The sequence below is a fragment of the Zalophus californianus genome, chromosome 7 (genome assembly GCF_009762305.2).
Source record: "Zalophus californianus isolate mZalCal1 chromosome 7, mZalCal1.pri.v2, whole genome shotgun sequence".
Lineage (NCBI taxonomy): Eukaryota > Metazoa > Chordata > Mammalia > Carnivora > Otariidae > Zalophus > Zalophus californianus.
In genome coordinates, this window is record NC_045601.1 from 97,174,980 (window position 1) to 97,195,488 (window position 20,509).

Below are 20,509 nucleotides of genomic sequence, written 5' to 3' on the forward strand. Positions count from 1 at the left end.
TCAGGGCAGGCTGCCCCAGAATATGCCACTTTGACATACTGACTACTTTGAATTAAAGTTACTTTAGAATAGCCAGTACAATGATTCTCTGACACTCCTCTTTGTCCCCCTGAAAAGAGGAAATAAATTTCCTGTGTGAAAAGTACCCTCCCAGAACCATAAGATAGAGAGACATCCTTAGCACCAGAGATAGGGTATTCAGGGCTGAAAAAGCTATGTAAGCAAACTCTGCTTAGTTTCTTCACCTATTAGTACCCAAACCTGGGTTTCTTTGTCTTGTCAGTTCTTCACAAATCTATTGTTTCTTTGTCTAGGAGGTATAAAAGATGCCTGCTTCAGTCCCTTATTTGAATTTTGTTTTGTTTTTTAAAGATTTTTTTTTATTTATTTATTTGAGAGAGAGAGAGAATGAGAGATAGAGAGCACGAGAGGGAAGAGGGTCAGAGGGAGAAGCAGACTCCCTGCTGAGCAGGGAGCCCGATGTGGGACTCGATCCCGAGACTCCAGGATCATGACCTGAGCCGAAGGCAGTCACTTAACCAACTGAGCCACCCAGGCGCCCAGTCCCTTATTTGAGACTCATATTTTTATGGGGCATCTGTACATACAATAATTAAATATCTGTTTTTATCCTGTAAATCTGTTAATATAATTATGAGAGTGGGCAAAAGAACCAAGAGAGGTGGTGGGAAATTTTCCCTCCCAGCTACCATCTTCTTTACAGCACAGGCCATTACACAGTATAAAGAGTAAACTACCATAATGAATAGTTATTTCCTGTGGAGAGTTACTTTCCTTTTGAATTTAAATTGCAAGTTTGGTTAAGACAATGAAAAGAAACAAATGTTAGCTTATTGAGAGAAACAATTAATAATCTATTTCCATTGTTTTTGGAAAATCATAAGTAAGACATGAATTAAGACAACATTGAAAAAAATCATGAAGATGGTAAATTGGTGTTTTCATTATTCTGGGTTTTTTTTGTTGTTGTTGTTGCTTGTTTTTGTTTTTTGTCTGAAATCCTCATTGGTTAAAGACAGAAACTACTACATTTCTACAAAGGAATGCCATGAACTTTTATGACAAGTACTGTCACACTTTTGTGAACTATCAAAGTCAAAAAGGACATTATTATGAGAGAAAAAGAAAGACAACCAGAGAACTTTAAAGGCATTTAGCTACTCTGCTGTCCTCTATTAGTGTTTTTATATGTCCAGTGATATAAAGGAAGCAGAAGCATGGAGCCTGGGGTGAAACAGGAAAACAGGCACATTATAATAACAAGGTGAAGAGACAAAGATTCCACTGTCACAGAGAACCTCACATTGCTTAATTTCAATTTACGGGGTTACTTAAATGTATGGCCTTATGAAAATTTAATGATATGTTATGGTTCATCTGAACTTGTCAGATGGCCCCAAGCTGCAATAATCAACTTTTCAATGTCAGATTCATTTACTCCTCGAAGAATCCTGAAATAGCCATTCTCTCCCCATGACTTTCCCCAGGAATTGGCAGCAATCTGTAGAAAAAAAAAAAAATTAGAAAAGCTGAGTATCATAGTTGGATATTTAATCCTGACTGTAAAAACACAGGGAACTCATATGTAGCTTTAAATGCTTTTAACTTATTATAGATCATAATTATTAAGAGCCTAAATATTTTCTAAATAAGAATAAAACAGTTCTATTATTTATCAGTTACAATAATATGCATGCATACTCAAGTTCACAATAACCAGAACTGGTATAAAACCTTTCAGTTCCCAAGCATACAATGGTAATATATGTATGAGAGTTTGAAATACCACATCAAAAGCTGATACACAAGCTGCAATTATAGTGTCTCCTACATGACTGACTCTGTGCTAGGCACCAGAGGAACACAGATAAATAATATATTATCCACTGTTCAGGGAGCTAACGGTCTAATGAAGGACAAAAAACATAAGTCAAGGACTAAGGTAAAACTATGCACAGTGAGCTACTGAAGACACCTGAGGGGCATCTCATGGTTCAGGAAAGTTGTCATGAAAGAGGTGCCACATGGGGTGCATATTAAAGCCTGGGAATAAATTAACCAGATAAAAAGAGGAGGAAAGGAAATCAGGTAAAAGAAAACAGTAAAAGCATAAACAGCAAAGCACGGAGCAGCATGAAACACTGAAATGAAGCAATGTAATTATTATAATTAGATCATAGAACAGAAGCAGGTTGGTAGGTTATGAGGCTGAAAGGAAGTTAAGGAAATACATACTGAGAAAATAATGGTGAAAATGATGACAAGTTGTTGAGTTTCTTCCAGCAGGAGAGCAGGGTGGACAAATTTATATTTGATTACATTACTCTGTGTGAAACAAGAAGGATGGATTTAAGAGGGTAAACACAAGAGGCAGGGAGACTAGCTAGTAAACTTGTAATAATCAAGTCAGATGTCTTAACAGGTACAGGGAAACTAGGAAGAGAAATAGGAAAAGTATTTGAGAAATATTCAGCATAAATTCAGTAAGAATGAAACATTTTCTTTCTACTTTTATTTTTAATTTTAAAATATGAGTATGATTAGAAAGTTAGACTAGGTTCAGAATGTCTCCTGGGGTTTAGAGCTTGAGTGAGTAAGTCTTTGGGGCGGGGGGGTGGGGAGATAGCAAAAGCATTAATGGAGTACATAAGAATATCATGAAGGCCAGAAGGGAGTTATTTGACCACAACTAAATATAATAGAAACAGCCCTGAAGAATATATACCCAGAAATGGAATTGTTGAATCAATGGTAGTTCTAATTTTAATTTTCTGAGGAATCTCCATACTGTTTTCCACAACAAGTGCACCAGTTTGTATTCCCACCAGCAGTGCACTAGGCTTCCCTTTTCTTTACATCCTTGCCAACACTTGTTTTCTCCTGCCTTTTTGATACTAGCATTCTAACAGGTGTGAAGTAATATTTCACTGTGGTTTTGATTTACATTTCCCTGATGGTTAATAATATTGAGTACATTTTCATGTAACTATTGGCCATTTGTATTATTTTCTGGGGGAGGGGAAATGTCTATTCATGGCATTTGCCCATTTTTTAATTGGATTATGTGTGGTTTTTGCTATTGAGCTGCATGAGTTCCTTATATATTTTGGACATTAAACCCTTATCAGATAGATTGTAAATATTTTCTCGCATGCTGGTGGTTGCCTTTTTATTTTGCTGATTGTTTTCCTAGGCAGAAGCCTTTTAGTGTGGTGTAGTTCCACTTGTTGATTTTTGCTTTTGTCTTGGCATCTCTGGTGTCATACCCAAACAATATTTGCAAAGATCAATATCAGGGAGATTTTGCCCAGTGTTTTCTTCCTGTATCTTTGCAATTTCTGGGCTTATATTTAAGTCTTTAATCTATTTTGAGTTAATTTTTTGTGAATGGTATAAGATAGGATACCAATTCCATTCTTCTGCATGTGGTTGAACAGTTTTCTCAACACCAGTTATTGAAAGACTATCCTTTCTCCATTGCCTCTTCTTGGCTCCTTTGTCAAATATTAGTTGATTATATATATGTGGGTTTATTTCAGGGTTCTCAATCCTGTTCTTTTGGTCTGTGTGTCTATCTTTATGACAGTTACACTGTTCTATTATAACTTTGTGATAAAATTTGAAATCAGGAATTGTCCAGCTTTGTTCTTACTCAGGATTACTATGGCTGTTCAGGGTCTGTTGTGTTTCCATACAAATTTTAGGATATTTTTCACTTTTGTGAAAATTGTCATTGGAATTTTGAGAGGAATTTTGTTGAATTTTAGACGGTTTTGCATAGTATGGACATTTTAACAATATTAATTTTTCTGATCCATGAACATGGGATATCACTCCATTTATTTGTATCTTCTTCAATTTCTTTTATTAATTTCTTATAATTTTTATCATTCAGATCTTTCCTATCCTTGGTAAAATTTATGCTAAGTATACATTTTTTATTGTATTATAAATGAATTATTTTTTTCAAATGATTTACTGTTTGTGTATAGAAATGCAACTGATCAGGATACCTGGGTGGCTCAGTCCGTTAAGTGTCTGACTCTTGATTTCAGTTCAGGTCATGATCTCAGCTCAGTTCAGGTTGTGAGATCAAGCTCCACACTGGGCATGGAGCCTTGCTTAGGATTTTCTCTCTCCTTCTCCCTCTGCCCCTCCTCTCCCCACCTCACCCCGCTCGTGCACACACTCGAGAGAGAGAGAGAGAGAGAGAGAGAGAGAGAGAGGAGAGAGAGAGAGAAAGAAAGAAAGAAAGAAAGAAAGAAAGAAAGAAAGAAAGAAAGAAAGAAAGAAAGAAAGAAAGAAAGAAAAAGAAAAAAGGGAGAAAGAAAGAAAGAGATACAACTGATTTTTGTTTGTTGATTTTGTAACTTGCCACTTTGTTATTAGTTCTAATAGATTTTTGGTGGAGTGTTAAGGTTTATGTATATATAATCACATAATCTGCAGAGACAATTTACTTCTTCCATTCTGATTTGGATGCCTTTCATTTCTTTCTCTTGTCTAATTGCTCTTTCTAGGACTTTCAGTACTATGAGGAGGCACTCTTATTTTATTCCTGATCTTAGAGAGAAATCTTTCAATCTTTCACTATTGAATATGATGTTTACTCTGTTTGTCATATAAGGCCTTTATTATGCTAAGGTATACTCCTTCTAAACTCAATTTTTGAGAGTTTTTAACCACTAAAAGATGATGAATTTTGTCAAATGCTTTGTCTATATCTAGTGATATGATCATATAATTTTTATATTTCATTGTATTAGTGCAGTGTATCACACTTATTGATTTGCCTATGTAGCCAGACATAAATCCCTTTGATCATGATTATGATCATTTTAATGTACTGTTGAATTCATTTTGCTAGTATTGTTTGGAAATTTTTGAATATTTATTCATTAGGGATATCTTCTTTTCTTCTAGTGTCCTTTTCTGGTTTTGATATCAGGGTAATGCCAGCCTTGTGAAATGCATTTGGGAGTGTTCCCTCCTCTTCAAATTTTTGGAAAAGTTTCAGAAGGATTTCGTGTTAATTTTTTAATGTTTTTATTTAAATTCCAGTTGTTTAACATACAGTGTAATATTAGCTTCCGGTGCAAAATATAGTGATTCAACAATTCCATAGAACACCTGGTGCTCATCACAACAAGTGCATTCCTTCATCCCCATCAACTATTTCATCTATCCTCCCACCCACATCCCTTCTGGTAACATAGTTCAGAGTCTGTTTCTTGGTTTGCCTCCCTCTTTTTATTTCCTCTTTGTTCATTTGTTTTGTTTCTTAAATTTCACACTTGAATGAAATGGTATTTTTCTTTCTCTGACTGACTTATTTCACTTAGCATAATACTCTCTAGTTCCATCCATATCATTGCAAATGGCAAGATTTTCTTTTTTATGGCTGAGTAATAATCTTTTGTATACATATACACCATGTCTTCTTTATCCATCAGTCTTTGGACACTTGGGCTGTTTCCATAATTTGGAACTTGTAGGTAATGCTGCTATAAACACTGAGCTGCATGTATCCCTCTGAATTAGTATTTTTTGTATTCTTTGGGTAAATACTTAACAGTGCAATTGATGAATCATAGGGTAGTTCTATTTTAACTTTTTGAGGAACCTCCATACTGTTTTCCAGAGTGGCAGGACAAGTTTGTATTTCCACCAACAGTGCAAGAGGGTTCCCCTTTCTCCACAACCTCACCTACACCTGTTGTTTCTTGTGTTGCTGATTTTAGCCATTCTGACAAGTGTGAGGTGATATCTCATTGTAGTTTTGATTTGTATTTCCCTGATGATGAGTGAGGTTCAGCATCTTTTCATGTGTCTGTTGGCCATCTGCATGTCTTCTTTGGAAGAATGTCTATTAATGTCTTCTGCCCATTTTTAATAGGATTATTATTCATTTTTTGGGGTGTTGAGTGTTTAAGTTCTTTATATATTTTGGACACTAACCCTTTAGCAGATATGTCATTTGCAAATATCTTCTCCCATTCCATAGGTTGCCTTTTAGATTTGATGATTGTTTCCTTTGTTATACAGAACCTTTTTTATTTTGATGAAGTCCCAATAGTTTATTTTTACTTTTGTTTCCTTTGCCTTCCCTTCCCTTCTAGACCCATATCTAGAAAGAAGTTGCTACAGTTGATGTAAAGAGGTTACTGCCTGTGTTCTCCTCTAGGAGTTTTATGGTTTCAATCTCACATTTAGGTCTTTCATCCATTTTGAATTTATTTTTGTGGATGGTGTAAGAAACTGGTTCCAGTTTCATTCTTCTGCATGTTGCTGTCCAGTTTTAGCAAAACCATTTGTTGAAGAGACTGTCTTTTTCCCATTGGATATTCTTTCCTCCTTTGTTGAAGATTAGTTTACCACATAGTTGTGGGTTCATTTCTGCGTTTTCTATTCTGTTCCATTTATCTGTGTGTCTATTTTTGTGCCAGTACCATAAGTGTTTTGATCCCTACCACTTAGTAGCATAACTCGAAGTTCAAAATTGTTATATCTCCAGCCTTGCTTTTCTTTTTCAAGGTTGCTGTGGCTATTCAGGGTCTTCTGTGGTTCCATACAAATTTGAGAATTGTTTATTCTAGCTCTGTGAAAAATGCTGGTGGTATTTGATAGGGATTGCATTAAATGTGTAGATTGTTTTGGGTAGTATAGACATTTTAACAATATTTATTCTTGTAACCCATGAGCAGGGACTGTTTTTCCATTTCTTTGTGTGATCCTCAATTACTTTCATCAGTATTTTATAGTTTTTAGAGTACAGGTCTTTCACCTCTTTGGATAGTTTTATTCCTAGGTAGCTTATTGTTTTTAGTACAATTGTAAATTGATTCCTTAATTTATCTTTCTGCTGCTTCACTATTGGTGTATAGAAATACAAGAGATTTGCATACATTGATTTCATATCCTGAAACTCACTGAATTTGTTTATCAGTTCTAGCAGTTTTTTGGTGGAGTCTTTCATATAAACTACCAAAATTGAAATCAGAAGAAATAGAAAATTCGAACAGATCAATAACAAGCAAAGAAATTGAAGCAGTAATCAAATAACTCTCAACAGATAAAGTCCAGGGCCAGATGGCTTCAAAGGCAAATTCTACCAAACATTTAAAGAAGAGTTAATACCTATTCTTCTCAAACCATTCCAAGAAAAAAAAAATAGAAAAGGAAGGAAAACTTCCCAATTCATTCTATGAAGCCAACATTACCCTGATACCAAAACCAGATAAAGACTCCACTAAAAAAGAACTACAGGCCAATATCCCTGTTGAACATGGATGCAAAAATTCTCAATAAAATACCAGCAAACTGTATCCAACTATACATTAAAAATAAATCATTCACCATGATTGAGATTTATTCCTATGTTGCAAGGGTGGTTCAACATTTATAAATCAATGTGATATACTACATTAATAAAGAATAAGAACCATATCATCCTCTCAATAGATGCAGAAAAAGCATTTGACAAAGTACAATATTCATTCTTGATAACAACCCTCAACAAAGCAGGGATATACAGAACATAACTCAACATCAAAAGGCCATATATGAAAAACCCACAGCTAATATCATCCCTAATGGGGAAAAATTGAGAGCTTTTCCTCTACAATTAGGAACAAGACAGGAATGTCCACTCTTACCCCTGTCATGTAACATAGTACTGGAAGTCTTGGCTTCAGCAATCAGACTACCAAAAAAAAAAAAAAAAAGGGATCCAAATAAGCAAGGAAAAAGTCACACTTTTACTATTTGCAGATGACATGGTACTCTATACAGAGAACCCAAAAGATTCCACCTAAAAACTGCTAGAACTGATGTTAATTTTTATTTAAATATTAGGTAGAAAATCACCAGTAAAACCATTTGGTCCTGTGCTTCTTTGTTGGAAGGTTTTTAATACAATCTTTTCACTCCTTATTGGTCTGTTCAGATTCCCTATTTCTTAATAATTCAGTTTTATAGGTTGTATTCTTCCAAGAATTTACCCATTTTTTTCTAGGTTACCCAGTTTGTTGGTATATAGGTGTTCATAGCAGTCTATTATGATCCTTTATATTCGTCGTGATGTCTCCTCTTTTATTTCTGATTTTTACTTATTTTAGTCTTCTCTCCTATTTCTTAGCCTGCCTAAGGCTTTGTCAATTCTGTTTGTTTAAAAAAAAAAAAAAAAAAGCTCTTACTTTTGTTATTTTATATTGACTTTCTGGCCTCTTTTTCATTTATTGCTACTTTGATGTATATTATTTTCTTCCTTCTACTAACTTTAGGTTTAGTTTGTTCTTTTGCTAGTTGATTGAGGTATAAAATTATTTATTTGTGATCACTCTTCTTTCTTAATGTAGGCATTTAATGCTGTAAAATTTCTTCTTATAACTGTTTTTGCTGCATTCTATAGATTTTAATATGTTGTCTTTCCATTTTTATTTATTTCAAGATCCTTATTAATTTCTCCTTTGAGTGAGTGCTTGTTTGATCCATTGATTTTTCACAAATATGTTTTTTTCAGAAATAATTTCCACACATCTCTGAATCTTCCAGTTTTTTTCTTGTTATTGATTTCTAGTTCCATATAATTGTGGTCAGAAAAAATACTTGGTGTGATTTCAATCTTTCATTTGCTAAGACTTGTTTTGTGACTCAATATATGATCCACCTAGAGAATGTTCTGTGTGGGCTTGTGAAGAATGTGTTTTATGCTGCTCTTGGGTGGAATGTTCAGTATATGTTAGAGCCATTGGTCTAACATATAGTTAAAATCCAGGGTTTCCTTATTGAATTTCTGTCTGATTAATCTGTCCATTGTTCATAGTGGAGTGCCGAAGTCTTCTACTGTTATTGTATTGTCTATTTCTCTCTTCAGATCTGTAAATATTTGCTTAATTTATTTGAGTGTTCCATTGTTGTGTGCATAGCTTATATCCACTCGATGAATTGATCCCCTTTTTGTTATAAAAACCTACTTTTCTCTACAATTTCTTACTTAAAATATGTTTTATCTGATATGAATATAGCTACCCCTGTTCTCCTATGTTTTCCATTTGTATGCAATATCTTTCTCCTCCTTTCACTTTGAGCCTATGTGCATCCTTAAAGCTGAAATGAGTCTCTTGTAGACAGCATACAGCTGGGTCTTGTTTTTTAATCCATTCAGCCACTCTGTGCCTTTTGATTAGAGAATATAGTCATTTACATTTAAATTACTGATAAGTAAAAACTTAATGCTATCTTAATATTTTCTGGCAGTTTTGTAGTTCCCTGTTTCTTTGTCATCTTTTGCTATCTTTCTTATGCGTTATGATTTTCCATAGTGGTATGCTTTAATTCCTTTCCTTTTAACCTCTGTGAATCTACTGAAGGTTTTTGTTTTGTGGTTACCACAACACTTATATAAAATGTCTTATATATATAACAGTCTATTTTATATTGATAACAACTTAACTTTGATCATATGCAAAACTCTATGCTTTTACTCCATACATAATTTATGTATTTGATGTCATAATTTACTTCTTTTTATATTGACCCTTTGCCTTCCTAATCAGTCCTGACATCATAAAGGAGCGCTTTCAAAACTGTGTCTAAAATTATGACTTCAATTTACCACTTCAAGGATAGAATGCCCTTAAATTAGCTAGAAATGAGACAGCAACAAAGTGTGTGGGAGTTTTAGCAACAATGAACTAAACTGAATTCTGATTTCTAAACTTTTTATTCAGTTCCAATATGTATACTTCCAAAGATAAGAAGTTAAATAAAATTAGTCATAACTTAAGATGAACTATCAAAGATAATATTTTTAAATTCTTGTAACTATGATATGTAGCACTGTACCTATTCTCATTTAGATGTCTGAAAATTATTACTACCCACATTTCATAATTAGATCTTTGGTAAAATCAGAAGATTATGTGATGCTTTTATAAGCAAATGCAAATTTATGTACTAATGAGAGCTAACCCCACAGGTTTGCAAAAAAAATACATTATAAATTATAAAGAGCACTACTTAGTAAATCAGCATTAATGAAATGCACCTCAGAATATGTGTTTTGTTTATTAATCTTATTCTTCCAACTGTTATTTCTTCCATTCCCTCACCAATTTTTTGTTTCTTCCAAATGCCTGAATTTTTAAAAATCTAATTATAAAGGAATGGGTAAAAATGTAGGGAAGAAATTTTCTAAAGATTTAAATTTCTCAAGATTTTTAAATCTTCTTTTGAGATATATAGTACAGTCACATGTATAAAATATATTAATAATAAGTGCACAGTTTAGTGAGTTTATACACATGTTTATGAGGTTCATGCCTATGTAACCTCCATGTAGATCAAGACAAAAACCCATTTCTAGAATTCCAGGTCTAACATGTTCCCTCCCTGTGAATATCTACTTTCCTATCTATATCAGTTCTTCCTGGAATTGATGTTTTTAATAATGCAGTAATGCATTCTTTTATTCAATAAATAAATATATATGTTGTAGCATATATAACTAATTTATTATTTTTAATTGCTGTGTATTTTTTATTATATAACTGTACCACAATTTTTTTATCCATTCTCCTGTTGATAAACACAATGAACATAAGTAGTTGTACCATCTATATATTTAACAGTAGAATGAAAGTTCTGTTACTCCATATTCTTACCCATATTTGGTAATATCAATCCTTTTAATTTAAGCCAATCTAGTGAATGTGTGATATCTCACTGTGGTTTTAATTGGCATTTGCTGGACAGCTAATCATGTTGAACACCTTTTCATATATTGGCTTGCCATTTGGATTTCTTCATTTGTGAAGTTCAAATCTGTTGTCCAGTATTGTTATTGAGCTATTGTTATTTATTTTTTCTTTCTTCCAGTATATTAGTAAGAATTTTATATATTCTACATGTGAGTCCTTGCCATGTAGATAGATAGATGATAGGTAGATGGATAGATGATTGATCGATAGATAGATGATAGATAATATCTGTTTGTTTTACCTTTTCTATCACATAATGCTGCCTTCTGATAGTTTTTATTTTAATGCAGTCTGATCTTTTTTCTTATAAAATTTATTCATTTTCTGTGCAGTTTAAGAAAGCTGTGCCTAATTGATATTAACATATTTGTCTAAGTTTTCTTCTACAGGTTTTATTATTTTGCAATCACACTTCAGTCTGCTCCATTTCAAGTTAGTTTTGCATGTATTTTGTGAGTTAGAGGTCAAGGTTCAGGGGTTTTTTTCCATATGAAAAGAAAGTTGCTGTAGCTAAGGCATTGATAAACTATGGCTCATGGACAAATCTGGTCAGTAACATTTGGTACAGATCATGAGTTGAGTGTTTTGTTTTGATTTTTTTCCCTTAAAGAGTTGTAAAACAACTAAAATAGAATATGTAACAGAGACTTGTTGTGACCCCCAAAATGTAAAGTATTTGCTACCTGGCCATTTACAGAAAACAAAACAAAACAAAACAAAAAAACCCTGCTAACCTTGGTCTAGAGCTGTTTATTATAAAGAGTCTCCTTTCTCAATTGAAATTCAGTGGTTTCTTTGTTGTAAAACAAGTGACCATATCCTGTGCATTAAATCCAGATTATCTGTTTTGTGATATCAGCCTATTCTTCTATTTTTTGTTAATAAAGTGATGTTTTTTCCAGTTGTATTGATATATAACTGACATGCATCAGTGTATATAAGTTTAAGGTGTAATAATGGTTTGACTTACATATATTGTGAAATGATTACTACAATAAGTTTAGTTAACATATATCACCTTATAAAGGTGAAATAAAGAGAAAAAGCAAAAAAAAAAAAAAAGACAAAAAAAAAATCCTGATGAGAATGCTTAGGATTTACTGTCTTAACAACTTTCACACATATCATACAGCATTATTAATTACAGTTACCATGCTATAATATTATATCCTTAGTACTTATTTATCTTATAACTGGGAGTTTGTGCCTTTGACCACCTTTCTCCTACTCTCACTGCCATCAACCCCTAGCTCTATTAATCACAAATCTGATCTTTTTCTATGATTTTGAGGGTTTGTTTGTTTTAGTTAATATGTATAAGTGAGATCCTATAATATCTGTCTTTGTTTGACTTTACTTCACTTAGAATAATGCCCTCAAGTTTCATCCATGTTGTTGCAAATGGCAAGATTTCCTCCTTTCTGGCTGAATAGTATCCCATTGCACATATATATCACCACTTTTTTTTAATCCATTGATTGCTTTATAGACACTTAGTTCCATATCTTGGCTATTATAAATAATGCTGCTGTGAACATGAGGGTGCAAATATCTTTTCAAGTTAGTGGTTTCATTTCCTTTGGATATATTCCCAGAAATGGAATTGCTGGTTCGCATGGTAGTTCTATTTTTAATGTTTTGAGGATCCTTCATAATGTCTTCTATAGTGGCTGTACCACTATATAATTCTGCCAACACTGCACAAGGATTTCCTTTCCTCCATATCCTTCCCAGCATTTATTATCTTTTGTCTTTTTGATGATGACCATTCTAACAGGCATGAGGTGATATCTCCTTGTGGCTCCGACTTACATTTCCCTAATGACTAGTGCTGTTGAGCATCTTTTCATGTACCTGTTGGCCATTTTTATGTCTTCCTTGGAGGTAAGTCTATTCAGATTCTTTGCTCATTTGTTAATCTCATTATTTGTTTTCTTGCTACTGAATTGTAGGAGTTCCTTAAATATTTTGGATATTAAACCCTATTCAGAAATATGACTTACAAATATTTTCTCCATTCCATAGGTTGACTTTCATTTGTTACTTTTGTTTTTATTTTTGCTTTGCTATGTGGAAGTTTTTTAGTTTGATGTAGTCCCACTTGTTTATTTTTTTGTCACTTATGCCTTTGGTGACATATCCCAGAAGTCATTGCAAAGATCAATATTAGGGAGTGTTTCCCTGTTTTCTTCTAGGCGCTTTATAGTTTCAGGTCTTACGTTTAAATCTTTAATCCATTTTGAGTGAATTTTCTCAAGTGGTGTGAAATAGAGGTCCAATTTTATTCTTTTGCATGTGAATATCCAGTATTCTCAACATCATTTATTAAAGACTACCTTTCCCTAGCCAGCCATTAGTTAATGCTACTTTTTTCTGAGAGAAACCTACCCTTTTAAAAACTCTGGCTGTTTTAAAATTTTTTTCTTTATCTTTTATTTTAAGCTATTTGATTATGAAATTCCTGGGTGTGGTTTTCTTGATTTCTCTTTCATGGAGTTGATTGAGCTTTCTGAATCTTTGGGTTGATGTCCTTCAGTTTTGGAAAACTATTGGCCATCATGTTTTTAAATATTGATTCTGGCTCATTTTCTCTCTTTCTCTCTCCCTCCCTCAATCCTTCTGAGAATACAATTACATATATGTTAAATCATTTGATTAGGTTCTACCATTTGATTGTATTCACACTGTCTTGTATTTGCTTTTGTTTTTTCATTATGTTTTTCTCTGTGTACTACAAGTTGGATATATTTTATTGAATTTTATTTAAGACCACTAATTCTGTTTGCTATTTAACACATACAGTGAGTTCTTAATTTCAAACGTTGCACTCACAAATTCAATGATTCATATTTTAAATATATTTAAATCCTTTGTTAAAATTCTCCATCTTTGATCCTTTTTAAAATGTTTTTTACAATGATTATTTTAAAGCCTACATCTAAAGTATTATCTATTGCTTCTATTGATAGTTTTTCCCCTTAGTTATTGGTCACATTTTTCTGCTTCACATGTCTCATAATTTTTAAATGTATGCTGGATATGTTGCCCTACTAAATAGAGATTGACCTTGGTATTATTTTCCTAAGAAGGTTAGCCTTTTCTTCTGCTAAAGAAATACAGTGAGGGACTAATCACCTCAATTTGTGCAGAAACTAATCTGGGTCAGGGCTGGAGATAAGGCTTTGTTAAGCTCAATACAGACCTGATTTAAAAAGGGGGGGGGGGCTATGCCTATTATGTTTGTGTTTCAGGCTCTCTTCCAATGGGACTTCTCCTGTAGGTTCTTCAAGACTGCAGACTTCACTGCCTTTCATCACTCTCCTCAGCTACTCACCCTGTTCAAGCACTCAGTAAATATTCCATAGGAAGAGATGGCTGTGTGTTTCAGGTTCCTCTGTATTCGAATCCAGCTGGATTCTCTTTCTCTCAGAGGTCTCTCTCTCTCTCTCTCTGCATATTTCAAATGTAATCAGCTTGTGCCCAGCCCTACCGAATGCTCACAGGACAGAAAATCTTCTCCAGATTCAGGTTTCTCATTTCTTTAAAAATATGAGTTTGGAAAATTAATTCTGATGTTATTTTCAACTTATTTAGTGGAATATATGGCTTATTTTTATGTATTACATTTTACTTAGTAATGCAAGTCATCCATTTTTATTATAATTTACTATATTGTAGGCCTACTTGTAAATATTTTAAAACATTCATATATAATTGCGAGCAGATAAAACTTCTCTGAACTTTTCAGTGCTCTTGCAAAAAAAATTTAATCCCCTGACACACAAAAAGTGTATATGATATAGAGATAGAGAATATTTGCTTTCACTTCTGCCAGAAATATTTTATCTTCACATTCAATGAGAATTAGATCTGTAGCCATTTGTCTACTTAATTGATTTGATCCAAAAGGATAATAAAACTTCTCTTATCTCCCCAAGAGGGCCCAAGAGTCAGAAACCAGACAAGGTCTAAATTAAGCCCATGGTGCCAGGAGTACTGGAACATTATCTCCCATGGTATTTATATGTTTAAAAGGATGAAGTTCAGCATTTACAGACATTATCTGTGTTTATCTGGCCCTCAGAAAGACATACTTACATTCCTAAGAGTAAGGGTAAGAACACAAGACCCTTTCTATCCCATCTTAATGGATTTTTTTCCTCTCCTTGCAAGAAAGGAGGAGATTGCCTGTCTCTTATATAGATAGATGGAGAAAATCCACTGTTCTCTGTCCCTCATTTATGAGGTTTCAGGTGCTACCTGTATGGAAAAAGATTGTTGCCTCTTATCACTGCCAGACTAAAGTGTGAGGACCCATGTGGTGACATGTGGCTGTTGATCTGAATGTGAGCATCAGTTAAGCACTCTTTTCTTCTGACCCACGTTCTTTAATTCAAATGGGCTAACATCTCAGACCCTTCATAATTCTTGGCAAACCAGTAGTACTAGTTAAGGATTTCATATTTTAATTAAACCAAATATTAATTTTTATGTAAAATGAAAACTATTTTAGTGACTTGACTAAATTTTTCCTGAATGCACACATTAATGTTATTCATTCACTCATTCAACAAGTATTGTGCATATTCCCAATATGTACCAGGCACTTTGCTTTGTCCTTTGGATAGAGTGGTAAATAAGGCCAATATGATCCTGGCCCAAGATGATGATACAGTTAAGTGGAGAAAAAAATCAACCAAAATGTGCAGCTTAAAAAAAATGGTAATTTTTAGTCTGATTCTCCTCCTTACCACTGACATTAAACAATTATCTAAATGAGTCACAACAGAAAGAAACCCTGCCTGTATGTCCATGAAATACAGTTTTCTTTGAAATTTTTTGACAAGTAGTAAGTTCAGAATTGATAGTAATTGCAACAAAAATAATTTAAAAGGATAGTATAGTATACATATATGTGTTGGATATATAAGAATGAGTAAGTTAGTGTATGTGTATGTATATATGTCTGTGTGTACACTACCCATGAGGCTCCAGGGTGGAAATGATGAGGTTGAAGATGAGAGGGTGACAGAAAGTTCTCTTGTGCACTTCCATTCATATTTACTCCACAAATAGCTATGAAGTGTTATATGCTAAAAACTGTTGTGAATTCAGTATCTTAATCAAAGAATTTGTTTTTGCCTCTAAATATTACATTATGAAATTGAATAACTGTTTAAACTCATTTAGTAGAAATCCCATACAGAAACTTAACTGTAGGGATTCAAAAAACATATCCCCTCCATAAATTATGAATTTTAACGATTGAGCATTAATGTTAATTACTGGCTACTGTAAGCTTCATCCTAATGAAGATAATGATATTTAAGAAAGCTCAGTTCAAATACAAAGAAGCATCATTCTATTTAAAACCAAATACCTCCATGTATCAACAAGATAGATATAAGGGGTAACCGCATATTTGGGTGATTGATTTTTGTGAGTGCCTTGTGAAGAAATCTAATTATCAAGAGTCACCCTGATGAGTTTCACTCCTAGTAGTTAATGTTTTATACGTTATAATATGCTCTCTACTGCATATATTCAAATTCAAATTTCATAATGAATATCATTACCTATTCATTCTATTTCTGCTTTTTTGCAGAAATTAAAACTAAAATTAAAATATACATAATATAAGACCTGGGACAATTCACCGAAGTTCATTGTAATTAACTGAATATTTGAGGTAATATGTTCCAGTCTTCTTTAAACTTTTTCTTACATTTAACTTTCTATAATTTTTTAGACTAGACATTGTTTCTTTCTCAGTGAAGAAACATGTATGTCATAATTGGCAAGAACAAAAATAAAACACTTTACCACTAGGAAATATTATATATACATATATAATATCAATATGTATAATTGATTGTAACATTACAAAGCCATCATCCATAGCAAAAAAAAAAATGGAAGAACACAAAACTGACATATGAGAGAAGTCTAACCATTAATACAGCTGATAACAAAATGTTTTCCTGGTGATTCTCACTTTGAAAAAAATACTGATTCTTCATTTATAATTTGAAATAAGAGGAGTAGAGAAAAACTATTACTATAACATAAATGATATAAATATATAATGATTTTTCTGCTGGAGGAAATACCATTATTATAAACAATATTACAGTGACTTAGGAAAGGACTAACACAAATCAGGAAGTAGAGACTCAGATGATTCTAAAATACTCACTTCACAGTAGAAAGTCAGTTGGAAAGAGTTACATACCCAGAATTTTTCTTTCTGCCCTTGTGCTCCTTTCAGTATTCCCCATCTACAAATAATAATAAAAAATATTGGCATGGTTAAAAATGTTTGATTTGAATCTTGATAAAATGTAAATTATTGCCAGAACTTTATCTTTTCTATTTTCCTTATGGCCTCATCCTGGTTTACTATGGAACTGTCATCATAGCTCTACAAAAATGTGCCTGTGCAGTTTTCTTTTTGACCATAATGTTATTCACTTGCTCAGAATATACTCATTTATGTCCAAATTGATTAAAGTCAAATTCATTTATTAAAGAAGATAAATTCTAGGACAACTGAGGTATGGAGGTTTTAAAGTACTTAAAGATGCCTCCCCTCTTTAGATCTAGCCCTCTGAAACTCTACCCTACATGGTGTAAACTAAAAATCTCCAAGACTGCTGATAACCATAATATACTGTGAATTGTGCAATACTGTTGAATCACAGATCTGTACCTCTGAAACAAATAATGCAATATATGTTAAGGAAAAAAGAAGAAGAAGAAGAAGAAGAAGAAGACAGCAGGAGAGGAAGAATGAAGGGGGGGAAATCGGAGGGGGATATGAACCATGAGAGATGATAAACTCTGAAAAACAAACTGAGGGTTCTAGAGGGGAGGGGGTTGGGGGATGGGTTAGCCTGGTGATGGGTATTAAAGAGGGCACGTTCTGCGTGGAGCACTGGATATTATGCACAAACAATGAATCATGGAATACTACATCAAAAACTAATGATGTAATGTATGGTGATTAACATAACAATAAAAAATTTAAAGAGAAAAAATAAATAAATAAATACAGATAACAGTTGTAGATAAAAGAATTTATGTGAAAATATGTATATGTGTATATTATTTCAAAAAATAGCTATGTGCCTAATGTGAGACTTCTGTTTACACATGTATGTATGGAAATCAAATATTTTACTCCTATAACTGGTCCGTTTTCAATGTAGCATATAACAATCCATAAAGAATCCAAACTTACAATAGCTCATGTTTTCTCTTGACTAAACCCAGTGAGGGAGATGTTAGTAACATATTCTATTTACTAATAAAATAACAAGACTTGTCTAAGAACATAGAGTGGGAGATGTTGGGCCCGGACTCCAAATCCTATGTTCTTCTTTATCTTATATTTTTCTCTTATAAATATCCAGCCCCCAACTGCAGTGTGTCCTGAACAGCAACAGTTTTATGTGGAGAAAGCATATGGACTACCATTTTCATGTGCTGTGATGGATTGTGAGAATACAGTTCTGCCCACATATCGCCCCACCAATCCCAGTATCCCTCTCTATAACAAACATTCCTTGGGGTCGGGGGGAATTCTTGAAAGAAATGCAAATTCATTCAAATATTTTCAACATGTCCATTTGCGAGAAAGCTGTTCTTAGTAGGGTACAGAATAAAATGATAGCACCATAGCACAGAGATAATGTCTAAAGGCAGGTTTATGGTAGAGATCTTGGGGGCATTCAAGAAAATATTTTAATGCATATAGATCCTTTGGCACAAAGGGGAGGGAAGAAAAAAATGATGTGGAAGATGGGAATAATCCTGAAAAAAGGTAACTTTTCTTTCTCTTTTTCCCAGTAGAGGATAGGAGTGGTGATTGCAAGGCTTCCCATCTCTCTCTTGGTTTTCTGCTACACACAGGAATAGTAGACTGGAATACTTTAAGGTTTCAAATATTCTGGGCAGCTTAATGTGTAAGTTCAAGCAAGTTTAATTTTGAAAACCATTCTGCAGTTTTATCATTATATTTATATCCATGTAACTTTTCTACAAAAAGCTATTGTCACCATTGACAAAAATTACCATTCACAGTAAGTGCCCCCAAATCTTCAAAGGTCATTATGTACTTCAAGTAGTAGGTCATATCTGAAACTTTGAGTTGCTCATTTTCTACTCATTTATCATGACTCTCATAACAATTTCAAAAAGCCTTTACTGCAATCAAATTTCCTTTCAGGTGGTCCGGCTACTAGTTACTTTAGCTATTTACATTTATGTAAATACAGGAGTAAATCAGAAGTATCTAAGGAAACATTCAACTCCAAAATAGAGCAGGCAGGAGAGGAATCCCATATCTGAGATTCCACCAAATACATGAGAAGTTCAGGGCAGTTTTGCTTGAGGCACTAATGAGCCTCCTAAGAAAGAATGCCTAATCAAAAAAGAAGTATCCGACAGAACAAGCTTGATCCAACAACTAAGAAGAGATCAAAAGACAGGAGGAGCAACTGAAAGGATAATTTTCTCATTCACATCTATCCCCACTGGCCTTAACTAAGTTTAGAGCTGGGGGTAAGGGCCAGACTTGTTATAAGAACCTGATAGAGCTATTTCACTAAAAACTATATATTGTATAAAACCCACTAATGACACTCAAATAGAGAGCAATACCAAGTTTCTTTCCCCTTTTGTAAGATCTTCCTGACTTCTTGGGCCCCAATGCACCGAGGATGGTGCATGGGAAGACAAAGGAGTATTCAACAGAGGGAATGGAAAAGAAATACAAGAAAAATGCCACCAGGAGTTGAGTCCTGCATTTACTGTTAAGTCCTTTTCAGATACCCCTAGGCACTCTCAAAAATATTGAGACACTGGGGGCATGAAGATCCACAACCACATATGGGGTCCAGATTTAGCAAAACAATGACTATACATAATTCCATTACTAACAGATCAGAGACTAAATTTAAGGAAACAGAACATTTTCTCACAAAGGAGAAGAGACTTCAGAATGTAGTCATTTGTCTTATTCCCATATTAACAAATAAATTAAAAATGAAACAAACTACTGAATTTGAAGACTTCTAAAAAATACAAACTATCATTTTTACCATTGTTCAATCACCTATTTTTCATATGTTCCTGTACATTTTGTTAAGATTATTTAAATAATATTTTCAATGATATAATAGACAGCAATAATTTTTATTTTGCAAATCTATCAACTTTTTGGAGTTGCTATAAGTTTCAGGAAACACTATACTGTTCATTGTAACTTTAACCTTTATGGAAACACATTTCTAACCTAGAGAGAATGCCAGCATTCAGATTATTACAAACATTCTCAAAATGGACAGAAAAACAAATCAAGTCTTTAAATAGAGGTGAGAGAGGAAGAAGAAAAGTCCACTGAGGTTGAGAGTTTCAGAGACTAGAATGCTTGTGAAAGAGAATTATAAACAAAGGATACTAATCTTGACACAAAATTCAGATAAAAAGGAGATATCACACCTCACCAAGGAAGCTATCGTGCAGTTGCCTATGTTATACAGCCTCTGTGTCAAATGATAGGCAAGGTCCATCCATCACAAGATCTAATGTTTGCACTGCAAATTTCCATTATCTTTTCTCACCTGTATCCGTTTTAGACAGTGGCTAAGATGGTAATCAGCCCATAAAGTCACAGTGGGTTATTGCAGAGAAATAAACCTGTGGGTTGTTTTCTAAATATCCCATGC

At 33.5% G+C, this 20,509-nt stretch overlaps 1 protein-coding gene across 3 annotated transcripts in view; it reads right to left on the reverse strand.

Annotated features, from left to right (window-relative positions):
- Positions 1-491: 491 nt before the first annotated feature.
- The window catches only part of TINAG (tubulointerstitial nephritis antigen), an 89,512-nt gene continuing 69,494 nt past the window's right edge, over positions 492-20,509 (reverse strand). For 2 of the 3 annotated variants that reach the window (XM_027602875.2, XM_027602877.2), the window contains 3 exons: positions 17,014-17,059; positions 2,257-2,346; positions 492-1,522 (listed from right to left, as the gene is read on the reverse strand). In XM_027602875.2, the coding sequence (XP_027458676.1) occupies positions 1,388-1,522; positions 2,257-2,346; positions 17,014-17,059 (271 nt within the window). In that variant the 3' untranslated portion in view covers positions 492-1,387. The remainder of the gene's footprint in view (positions 1,523-2,256; positions 2,347-17,013; positions 17,060-20,509) is intronic. The other variant, XM_027602876.2, reaches the window with a different exon arrangement.